The 12,115-nt window shown below is 48.4% G+C and overlaps 1 protein-coding gene across 4 annotated transcripts in view; it reads right to left on the bottom strand.

The window, feature by feature from the left end:
* Positions 1-12,115, bottom strand: part of SEZ6L (seizure related 6 homolog like) — a 201,680-nt gene that overhangs the window by 72,232 nt on the left and 117,333 nt on the right. For all 4 annotated transcript variants that reach the window (XM_082416272.1, XM_082416273.1, XM_082416274.1 and 1 more), the window contains exons 2-5: positions 6,327-7,097; positions 5,371-5,504; positions 3,087-3,279; positions 928-1,113 (exon numbers count right to left, since the gene is read on the bottom strand). In XM_082416272.1, the coding sequence (XP_082272398.1) occupies positions 928-1,113; positions 3,087-3,279; positions 5,371-5,504; positions 6,327-7,097 (1,284 nt within the window). The remainder of the gene's footprint in view (positions 1-927; positions 1,114-3,086; positions 3,280-5,370; positions 5,505-6,326; positions 7,098-12,115) is intronic.

Genomic DNA, 12,115 nt, shown 5'->3' with positions numbered 1-12,115 from the left:
TCAAGAAAAAGACAAACAACCAAATTTTAAAAATGGGCAAAGGACTTGAATAGACATTTCTCCTAGAAGATATACAAATGGCCAACAAGCATATGAAAAGATACTCAATGTCATTAGCCATTAGGAAAATGCAAATCAAAATCACAGTAAGATACCTTCACACCCACATTATTATATGGCTATAATAATAAAAAGAAGCCATCGAAAATAAGTGCTGGTGAGGATGTGGAGAAATTGGTACTTTCATACATGGCTGGTGGGAAAGTAAAATGGTGCAGCCGTTGTGGAAAACAGTTTGACGGTTCCTTCAAAAGTTAAACATGATATTACCATATAACCCAGAAATTCCACTTTGGGGTATATACCCCAGAGAAATGAAAACATAAAAACTTGCATACAAACATTTATAGCAGCATTATTCCTAATACCCCCAAAGTGGAAACAATTCAAATGTCCACCAACAAATGAACAGATGAAATGTGGCCTATCCATATCATGGAATATTATTCAGTCATAAAAAGGAATGAAGTTCTGACAGACGTTACAACATGGATGAACCTTGAAAACACTATGCTAAGTGAAAGAAGCCAGATACAAAAGATTACATATTGTACGATCCCATGTATATGAAATGTCCAGAATAGGCAAATCTATAGAGACAGAAAGCATATTGGTGGTTGCCAGGGGCTACTGGGCCCAGGGTGTCCTTTTGGGGGTGATAAAGATAGTGGTGATGGTTGCACAATATTGTGAATGTACTAAATGTCACTAATGGTCAATTTTATCATATAACAAAACTTTAAATGGCAGCAGCCATCTGTATTTGGAGGAATCTCTTCCCTAAGGTCAACCTTCATACCCTGGGGGCTGGTCTCTCCCCTCTTAAGTGGGCCATCCGTGTTTGGTCTGGCTGAGGCTGGCATGTACCTGAGCAGATGGGTTCCTGGCTGCTCCAGTGGGGCTTGGAGGCATTGATGCACGTCAGCGTCTTGGCACCCTGGAGCTCGTAACCCAGGTGGCAGTGGAAGTGGGCCACCCCACCTGAGTGCAGGTCCATCACCATGACATCCCCGTAGTCGGGCCGGCGGGGAAAATTGCAGCTCAGCATGAAGGCTGGGAAGAAATGCAGGGGCAGACAGTCATCTCTCAGAGGGGGAGACAAAGAACGTGACCCACATCCCGGGAGTCAATTTTTGCTGAGGAGAAAAGATGAGGTCCCTAAGGACCCTGGAGTGCTGGAGGAGGGTATTTTTGTGACTCGAGTTGATCACGTGGTGCTGAGACTGCCAGATGAGCATTTTTTTCTAGGCTCAAAGTTCCCCACCCTGCCTAATCAGAGACAGCAGGTTTGGGGTGACAAATGTGTTCCCATCTCTCCCTGGAGACAGAATGGCCTTCTCCTTGATCACAGGAGGGACAGGATCACCCAGGTAGGTTAGTCTCACCTGCACGAACAGCTTAGGTGTCTGATAAAAATGCAGGCTCTTGAAAAAAAAAAAAAAAAAAAAAAAAAAATGCAGGCTCTTGGACCAGAGTTAGAATAACCAGTTCTTCAGGAAATGCCCAAGATATGAAAGCTTGGAAACAACTGTCCTGGGAGGTAAGGGCTTGGGCTCTGAGGGAGATGGATGTGAGTTTACATTCTCTTACTTCATCACTCAGAAACTGTGTGACCTTGAGAAAGTGACACAGTGTCCTGAACTTCACTCTCCTCTCTGTGATTGTCCCTGTTTCACAGGTGGCGGTAAGGATTACATGTGAAATGCCACAGAAGAGCCTCCTTAGCCCAATATCTGGTGCACAGAGCTCACTGGACGGGGTGGTAGAAGGGTGTACGTGACCACGTTGAGCTCCTTGAGTTTCATTTTCATAAAACGGTGCTGAATCCATCCTAGCTCCACCACTAGACTATGGTCTGACCTCTGCTGTAGCCTAGGATATCTGCATTCCCAGTTCCCATGAGAAGGACTAAATTCAAGCTCATGGCTCAATGAGCTATTTTTTGCATTTTTTAATTAACAAAGACAACAGACAGTAGTCTGCGTTATTGAGAAGGTGTAAGGAAACGGACACTCCTGTATACAGTCACCCATCTGTTTCAGAAACATCCAAGGGGAAATTTTTAAATGAACTGTTTTTCCAGACATTTAGTCAATGTGACGTAAATGTGGATGGCGTTCAATCTCCCAAGGTATGGCTAAGGGCTCCCCTTCCCCGTCATATACTTGGCAAGTATCCAGGGGGCGCTCCTGGTAAGGGAAGTAACCGGAGGTCTTGGGAACCGCCCAGGAGGTGGGGAAAATGGGATGACACTGAAATGAGAGAGAGACAGAGACAGAGAGAGAGAGAGAGAAGGAAGAGAGAATGGGGGTGGGAATGAAGAGAGGGAGGGGAGGAAAGAAAGATATAAAGGAAGCAAGAAAAGAGGGAGGAGAAGAGAGGAGAAAGGTGAACAGAAAACAAAAGAGAGGAGACTGGAAACAGACAAAAAGGAAAGAAAGAAACAGTGGAGAAGAAGAAAAAAGAGAGAAGGACTCCAGTAGCAGAGGCTCTTTCCCAGAAAGCCATGGACTCTCATGGGATTTGTGTGTCAGATTCAGGAGACATGAACTTGAATGGGAAAAAGCGGCTTGCTTATTCTTCATTAACCTTTTACTTAACAATGATATTTCCTTCAATCACAAATGTAGGCAACAATCTGTAACATAGTCACAGAAACTGTGACTCTGTCACCAAGAGAAATCAGATATTTTCATATCAAAATGAATATCTTGACATATTTCTTATGCTCCTTGGAAATTACAGTAATTATCAGAGCCACTGGGAAATATTATTTAATGTGTTAATAAAGAAGCACATAGATTATCATAGATGAAAACAATATTTTGACAACTGCTATTAAATATGAATGGCTTCCTTTTGAATTGTATATATTTTATGCTCTTAAAAACACAAATCTAAGAAGGGGTTCACAGTGTTACCAAACTGCCAGAGGGGGGTCCCTGGCACAAAAAGGGTGAGAATCCTTGGCTCCAGAGGGAAAGGGAGAAAAAAGCTACATCTCAACAGCCTCAGCCTGATCTTACCCTGGTAGTGCAGCTGGAAGGTCCCAAGGCCATCGTCCTGGAAGGTCCGGAAGTAGACAGAGATGGTGTTGGTGGGGCTTCGGATCACCTGCCCCTCTACCAGGAGGGTGTGGTTGGCCAGAATGGTCAGGGAGGGGCCGTCCACCCCGCGGATGGAAAGCAGCTCCCCCTCGGACAGGTTCACACTCTTCACCTGGAGACAGGTAGGGGCAGACAGAGTCTGAGTCATGTTTGAGACAGGGCGTCTGTTAGCCCCCTTATCTGAGTCCCATGAAAGAGTCTTCTGGAGCTGGCAGGTGGGGGCAGGGGTTTGATCAGCCTGTGCCTGAGGTCCCATCTCCAGGGAGACAGAAGTCATTTCACCAGAAGGTAAGCTCCAGGGAGGCAGGAAACTTTCCGTGCTGCTCAGGGTCCCCAGGGCCTAAAATAGTGCCTGGCCCATAGTATGTGCTCAATAGATCTTTATAGACTGACTGAATACATTCTTGCCCTTCTGCATAAACTGGTGAGGGCGTGGGGGGCCTCATCTCTAGGGCTTTCTCAGGCCCACTTTCTTATCCTCCTCAATAGTGGCTTCAGTGGCAGAGCCTCCTCAAAGCTCCATGTACTTGGTTTGCCAAGTCCACTTTCCAGGCTTGGGAGAGATAGAAGGGATACTTTACCCGCAGACAAGGATGCTGAACAAATGGAGCAGGGGTGGGGTGGGGACCTTAGTCAGTCCCCAGTTCCCAATATGAATATTTCTCCTTCTCTTAGTGGGGCCTGGGACCCCAGACCCTTGCCTCTTGTGTAAGCAAGGCAGGCATTACTGACAAGCCCTTCCACTTTCAGGCCATACACCTTACTCTCTTTTCTCTTTGATGAACGCCTACTCATTTGTCAAAGCCCCACTAAAATTGCCCTTCTCCGTGAAACCTTCCCTAACTGCCAAGGAGCTTGCCTGTCTCTCCACTGTGATTCTACAACATCCACTGTGAACATCTACTACAGACCACTGGGAGAAGCATCCCAATGTCTTCCATGTGTGTCTATCTCAATCACAAAACGGCAGGCTCCTTTAGGGCAGGCTCTGCATCAGCTTTACACACCACCCTGTCCCTCACTGCTGTGACTGGTCCAGAGTAGGTGCTAATGAAGGAATTCTACTGTGCCTGATAAAAAGCTCCGTACAGTATTACACAGAGTGGGCCTATTCAAGTGGAGGAAAGTGTTCATCAAGTGCCAGAATCAGCTGGACTGCAACTTTTCTCCAGGTTAATTCCATGAACATTTACGAAGTACCCACCATGTGCCACATGCTGTGCTAAGCTCTGGACACAAGTTCTGCCGAGAGGCTTACCTTTCATCCTCCCTGTACAATCAGAAAACCTTCCTAAAGTAAAGTCCTGCTTATGTCATACAACTGACTCTGCTTAAAATCTTCTGGTGGCTCCTTACTGCCCATGAGAAAAAAGCACACGTCCAGCCTCTAACCTTGGCCTGGAAGGCTCTGCCACCACGTGGTACTAACCTCGGCCTGAAAGGGTCTGCCACCACGTGGTACTGGCCTCCATTTCCGGCTTCACTTCCACCCTTTCTTCTGTGGGACAGTGAACTGCACAGTTCACCACTTCCTGGCATGTCATCTTACTTCATATCAAAAAGTGCTTCTAAAGATGGGGAGGTCGGTTGGGGATGGTCTGGAACTAGGGTGGGGATAATTGGTAACATGCACTGAGTGCCAGCTCTCTCTCCCTTAGGCTCTGGATGAATGCTCTCTGTGCACTGTCATATTTATTCCTCCCTGAAACTCTGTAAAGTAGCAACATTTTCATCTGTTTTACTGATGGGGAAACTGAGGCTCAGAGAGCTGGAGACCCTTACCCAAAGTCATATAGCATTAACTGGTAGAGCTGCGACTTAAAAGCCAGATGTTAGAGCACTATGCTACCCTGCTTTTCCATTCTTAGTTTGCAGCCAAAAGTTTATGAATCAAATGAGCCACATGGGGCTTCCATGACTATGTGTGTGTTCGAGAAGCAGGATATCAGAGGACTTTCCTTCTGGGTGTAATAATTCACAATTTATCAACACACCCCCTTCCCTCCATGTGTGCCAAGCTATTTCAGCTGTGCCCTGAGTTGGGAACTCCTATTCATCCACCAAAGCCCAGCTTAAATTGCCCCATTAGGGCAAAGCCAGAAACAAACTGGTTAGGATGATAAAAACAAGCCTGACTCAGACAATCCTTCAGAGACTTCCTGCTGGAAGAGGCAGCCACTGCAGGGCGCCTTTCTGGGGTTACCTGGAGCTCCACCCCATAGCCAGTGTAGACTGTCACGTTGTACGTGCACTCCAGGAAGTTGTTGAGGGGCAGCGGTGGGTAATCACTGGAGTCGATGTACCCTTCAGGATCGGAGAAACTCACACTGCAGAGAGCTGGAGGAAAGCACTGTCATTAGGACACGGAGAACAGCTCAGATGTCATCTCTCCGATGGGCTGCAGGCTGGAACAGGGCCTCTGGGGACACCTGTGTTCTCCTGTCCCCACTCCTCCCACTGCTGTTCATTCTCCTTCAGCTCCAGAATCAACATGATAATCAAACAGCAGCATCTGACATAGAATGATAACTTACTACATGCTGCTAGGCACCTCATCGGTCTACAGGGGTGACCCCACTCATCCTCGAAGGGACTGATATTTCATTCTCATCTCAGAGATAAGTAAAGCAAAGCTCAGAGAGGGTGCGCATCTGGGCCAAGCTCACACAGCGAGCAGGAGTCAAACCTAGAGCTCATACTCTTTCCTGAGTGGCCACATTGCATTTGTCCAAAATCAATGTATGATTGACAGCTGATGTCTCTCTTCTGTGTTTGAAGATGGAAAAAAAGACAGAAGAAAGACTGGAACACAGACGTGCATTTTATCAAGTTCATGTAACGGTAAAAGCAAAAGCACCTTGAAAGGCTAGGGCCTTCTAGGCAGACAAAAGGATTCTGTTCCAAGATGAAAGGTTTTGAATCCCGCTGTTTAGCTGTGTGGCATTGGGCAGCGTGCTCGATGTCTTAGGGTCTCAGGGGTCGCATCTCTAAAATAGGGATATTAATTCTGGGCCACAGGGTCAAGCTCATAGCTAGGGTTCCATAGATGGTAACCAATGGTGGGGCGTGGACCTCCCCGGCCCCCCTCTCCCATGCCCTGCACACAGCAGGTGCCTCATAGCAGTTCTGGGAGGGCTGGAGGGGCTGGGGGCTGCACACCTGGGGCCTGCTCGGTGGTGATGACCGTGGTGGTAACGATGGTGGACGTCGTGGTCTCCTGGCTTTCCTCCGAGGCCGACCCGGTCAGCTCGTTCTCACATTTGTCCATCAGGGTCATGGGGCTGGCATCCCCTGGGGGAGCCTCGTGGGCCTCCTCAGGCACGGCGGGCGCCCCGGGGTCGGGGCTCTGGGGGAGCGTGTGGGCCACCAGCGGCTGCGAGGTGAAGGGGGCGATCTGTAGGGGCGCGGGCGTCGTGGGGACTGCACCTTCCTTCCGCTCCAGCCAGAGGGGCTCCTCCGATGACAGCGACAGTGGGTGGGTCTCCTCCCCTGCGGAGGCCACGGGGTCGTGGTCCCCAGGTGGGCGGGGCTTCTCCGTGGCAGAGGAGAGGAGACCCAGGCCCGAGGATGCTGGCTGGGACGCCGCCCTCTGCACAGCTGCTGCGGTGGTGGCCTTCGGCCTCAGCTGCTTCCTGGTCAAGTTCACCTGCTTGAGCGAAGGCGGCTTCTTCGTGGGGGGGAAGGCATGCCTGGTGCCCGGTTCCTCCGGAAGCGGAAGCAGCATGGATGCGGCCGCGGGGTCTTGAGGTGCGGAGGAGACCATCCCTTCCATCTCTGGCTTGCGAAGCTCGTCCCCTGACTGCGCTGGATTCAGAGGGGCCGTGGTCACTCTCTCTTTGGGGGTCTCTTGGCTCAGACTGCTGCTCCCCAGGGCTTCCGAGGGCAGAAAGTAAGTACCTGAAGGGCCAGCATCTCCCTCCAGTGGCGCATCTTGGAAAGAGAACGGACACCAGTTAGCTTGGGGCTGGGGGCTTTAGGTCCTCACCTGGCAGACTCTGAGGGTGGCCCTCCTAAGGTGGTACCCAAGGCTCGCGAGGATGCTGGTACAGCCCAATCAACCAATGTGGGGCTGCCTCCTTTCCTTCCTTCCTTCTTCCCTTCCTTTCTTACTTCCTTTTCCCAACCAGGGAGACTGGGGTTGATCATGGCCAGCCTGAGCTAAGCATTAGAGCTACAGAAACCAAGGGCACAAGAATTTCACAGTCCAGTTACATATGCCCTGGGAGGGGGGATAAGAAAGTAGAAATAATCATATTTGATGTGATAAATGCTTAGAAAGAGAAAAGCTTTGTGTGCTAAGAGGACAGGCCCCTAACCCAGTCTGTGGGGCAGGACCACCATGAACAGCTGGGCAGTTTGCTCACTGCACACGGCTATCCCACTAAGAGGATGAGTGGGGCTGTAACCAACCCCCAGTCTCTTCTCTAAGCTGTGTGCCCTGACTCAGGGCTATATTATCCTGGGATTGGGGGAGTTAGATTTTTTTTGTTTTAACTAAATAATGTACAAGTGACCTTGTGGGAAACACACGAAGATTTGAGGATCCAGAATCCTGAGGCAGGTTTAGAACAGAGGGATGTGGGAAGACCCGAGGCCTGGCTGAGGTGAGTGCAAAAGAGGAACGAAAGAGAACAGGGGACAGAGGTGGAGGGTGATTAGAGAGAGAGCTGGTGAGGCAGGGAGGTCGGGGCCAGGCTCTGGTGGGCCTTGTATGTCCTGCTGACTCCTTGTGATTTATTTTTGTCTTGAAAGGAAAACGACCTAATAATTTTAAATAAGGGCTGGCCCAGGCTACTGTTTAGCAGAATTATGCCTGAAAGCAGCTGCATCTACTTATTTGAGACCCAGTTCTGCCAACTGCAAGCTGGCAAATGGCTTCACCTCTCTGAGCCTCAGGTTCCTCAGCTGTAAAATGGGGCTATTGCCCCCTATTTCATAGAGTTTTCATCGTTCAAGAGGTTGATTATGGAAAGCATACGTACATGTACGTACATGTGGGTCCCTCACCCACAGAGTGCCCGGTATGTATCCGCTGCTGTATCCGTCATCGTTTTTTATACTCTTGTCATTGTAATTGCGCCCTCAGCAGGGGGCTGGAGCAGTCAGAACGTTCCCGATGATGATCTTGAGATAGAGAGGAATTACGTCCTGGGGACAAAGGACTGATAGCTGTCCTTGTCAATTTTCCGCAGAAAGACACTCACTCAGCCACAGTCTCAGGTCCCCTCAGCACTGTCATTTAAATTTATTTCCGTAGCCGTTGGAAAGGCTCTTTTACTTTCATGGAGTCGGCAGCGACAGTGGCTTAATCTATCTAGACTGCAACAGTTTGCAACTGGCATCAACAAATATTCCTTTTGTGTAACATTGATTACCAAGCCAGTGTACATTCCAGGCCGACGATGGCACTGGGGCAGAAGCAGACATCAGGGAGGAGAGGGTGTGTGGATGACCTGAGGACAGATCCAGGTCATTCAGGCGCCAGGCAGGTTTCCTGGTCCAAGGTGGGAAGCGTTGAGGCTTTGGGGTTAGACCTGGGTTCAAATCCTGCCTTTGACAGTTACTAGCTGCGTGAACCTGGGCAAGTCCATGAAGCCTCTTTTGTGTAGCAGAGATACTCCATATACCTCATAGGATCAGATCAGTTGTGGGCCTGCTTGAAAGCTGTGACTTTTATGCTCACAGTCACTTTTATCAAATGATTGGTATTGACCATCTTTGTAGACTGTCAAGTGAGAAGGTGATGAGACAAAAACAATCAAGGATGAGGGTTCAGGAGACCTGGCTCCCAAGACCCAGCTGTGGTTTGATGCACAGAGCTTGGATGCAACCAGGGGTTGGGGGACCCGGATAGTGGTCCTGTCTTGGTCACTACTCCCCATCATTACTGGGTGGGTTTCCTCTTCTCTCTGTGTGTCAAATGGGCAGCCAGACTAGATAAAATCTAAGGGTCCTTCCAGCTCTGACTGTTGATTTTTGAAACAATCAGGTAATTGGCAATTATTCTTAGAGCTTGTTGGTAATCTTGCTAAAAAGGGCCAAGTGACAACCTCAGTCCTGACACTAGCTTGTGAGTTTTGTTGGGTCCTGTGGCTACATTAGTTTCAGCCAGTCTTTCCACAAAAATGTCCCCTTGATCACAAGGGGCTGGAGGAGAGAGAGGAAGTGGAAGAGGGAGTGAGAGATAGAAATACTTGGAAAACAAGTTGTGTCAAAGGTGATAAAAGATTACAAATGACATAAAGCACATCAACGTGCCTTGGCTATAATAAGAGTGATATTTATAACATTTTATTTCTGATCACTTTATTGAGTGCTGAATATGTGCAAAGGCATGTGCTACACGCTTTGTATTCATTACCTCACTTAAATCTTTCTCACCCTTATTAATTAGAAATCATTATTCCTATTTTACGGATGGGCAAATGGAGGCTTTGGGATATTAAATAACTTTCCAAGGTCATACAACAAAGCTGGGTTTCAAACCTTGGTTTTCCTGATGGCAAAGACCGCGCTGCTAGCCTTCAAGAATACGGAGCATTATCACCTGCAGCCTCTCCTCAGCTTGAATTGGCCTCTCCCCGCAAAACCCCTCTCTCTAAACCCTTGGTCTGTTTGTGTTTCTGCTGGGTGGGCTACGGTGTTTTTCAACCCCCCAGATGGCACCCCCCAACCCCAACACATTCCTGGTTAAAATACGAATTTTAACCAGACCGGATGGGTCTGGTCTCCTCTGCCAGACCCATCACATCTGGATCTCCTCCGAGCCCACTGAGATCCAGCACAGCCAAGAAAAGCAGAAGGAAATACAAGAAAGAGGACCCTGTAGTCAACTTCCTCCCCCCTCCCCCAATCACTGCTGCCACCTCTGGGGTCCCCAGGGAAAAACTGGTGCCAAGCTCAGCAGCTAGAAAGCATTTTAGGAAGCGGATCCACTGGACTGCATCAGCCCTTTCTCACTGAACACCTGACTCCCAAGAAGAGTTGCAATATGCACCATGTAAATTCATCTCCCTGCCCCGATGCCTCTTCTTACTCTTCAGAGCTCACACACGCTGGGGTCTTGCTGGCTGGCTCCAAACTGAAGGCCATGTTCAAGACAGATGAGTATATTCTGTGATCTGCAAGGCATGCAGCCCATGAGACCCGGCCTTTGTTCTCAGCTGGGACGCTGGCCAAGTGAGTGCCACGCGAAACCACATCCCAGGGGGAATTGGCCAAAACTGGATTCCATGGCCTCAGAGGTCCAGAGACTTCACTTGCTCAAACAGGCCTGCTTCTCCTGGGGCCCCAGTGACCACTGGGTTAAATTAACTCCTCTTTCCCATAGCACTTAACTTTTTCAATCATCGTAGTCACGTCTGGCTGGTTCTCTCTTTATCGTGGGTGTTCAGTGCCCCACTGGAATGCTGTCAATCAATTGATGAGTGAAAGCACTGGGTGCTAACTCTCTTGGCTGGTTGGCCCTCAGCATGGGAGAGTCAACACTCTAGGACACGGTCCCTGCATTCAAGAAGTTAGGAAGGCGTAACACAAGGTCCTACTGTATAGCACAGTGAACTATATTCAATATCCTGTGATAAACCGTAATGGAAAAGAATATGAAAAAGAATATATATAACTGGGCTTCCCTGGTGGCGCAGTGGTTGAGAATCTGCCTGCCAGTGCAGGGCACACGGGTTTGAGCCCTGGTCTGGGAGGATCCCACATGCCGCGGAGCAACTAGGCCCATGAGCCACAATTGCTGAGCCTGCGCGTCTGGAGCCTGTGCTCTGCAATAAGAGAGGCCGCGACAGTGAGAGGCCCGCGCACCGCGATGAAGAGTGGCCCCCGCTCGCCGCAACTAGAGAAAGCCCTCACACAGAAACGAAGACCCAACACAGCCAAGAAAAAAAAAAAAAAAAAAAGAGAGAATATATATAACTGAATCGCTTTGCTGTACAGCAGAAATTAACACAACATTGTAAGTCAACTATACTTCGATTAAAAAAAAAAAGAAGTTAGGAAGGCAGACGCACAGCGATAACCCAATACGGGTACCAAACCGAAGAGACAGAGCTTTAATTACATCCTTATGCTGCTTTTCTCTTTCAAGACAGAATGGAGCAACGTTGAAGGCAACTGAGCATTTGTTCTGCTACCCAAGTTGTGGGGGAAACACATCTCTTTCTTTTTTCTAACGTTGATGGGGAGATGGGAGGTTAGACGGGGAAGCATCCCACTGAAGTCGAAAAAGCACAAGTTCTGAAGCTCTGAAGCTGAAGATCTGTATCTTAAATGCCCACAGCAGAATGGCCAGGAAGAGCCTGGATTCTAAGCAATAGCACATCACACAGGCACGAAGGCATAGAAGGAGAAGTGGAGCAAACAGAAACCGGACGATGCTTCTGCTATAACGTTCTGTGAAAACAGCAAGACGTAAAACTCTATGGTGTGGATGCGAACGACTAGACACAACCAACTCAAACAAATCGCAATCAGAGAGTCATCTTTTGACTTGGAGGAAAGGCCCCCAAGTGTGATCCTGGTTGCCTCTGGGTGGTGGGCCTTTCAGTGATGTGTTTTCTTCCTTCTACTTTTTGACATTTTCTAAAATGTGCATAAGAAGTATTCAAAACTTTCTTAAGTGAAAAAAATTTTATGAAAAGAGCAGGGTTTAAATGCTGCCTTGTGATGGAGAGGAGGAGGGAAAGCAGACAAATATTTGTAATCACAGAATTGCTTCATTCACTAGTCACTGAACCCCTTTGGGATGCAGTCTCCCGGTGGGGATGATGGTAACTCTTGTCTCACTGGACCCGTGAATTAGTAATCAAAGTGACTACTTTTAGGAAGTAGGAATGGCAGGTGGATCAATGGATACCTTTCTGATAAATGGCAGTACAAAAATGTTAGTCACTGTTCTCATCAACAATATTCATATCTAATTCAGTGGTGCTTTCTTCACC

This window comes from Balaenoptera physalus (assembly GCF_965194825.1).
Source record: "Balaenoptera physalus genome assembly, chromosome: 12".
In the NCBI taxonomy this organism is placed as follows: domain Eukaryota; kingdom Metazoa; phylum Chordata; class Mammalia; order Artiodactyla; family Balaenopteridae; genus Balaenoptera; species Balaenoptera physalus.
Note: the sequence above shows the minus strand (reverse complement) of the source record. Positions and strands in the feature narration are given on the sequence as shown.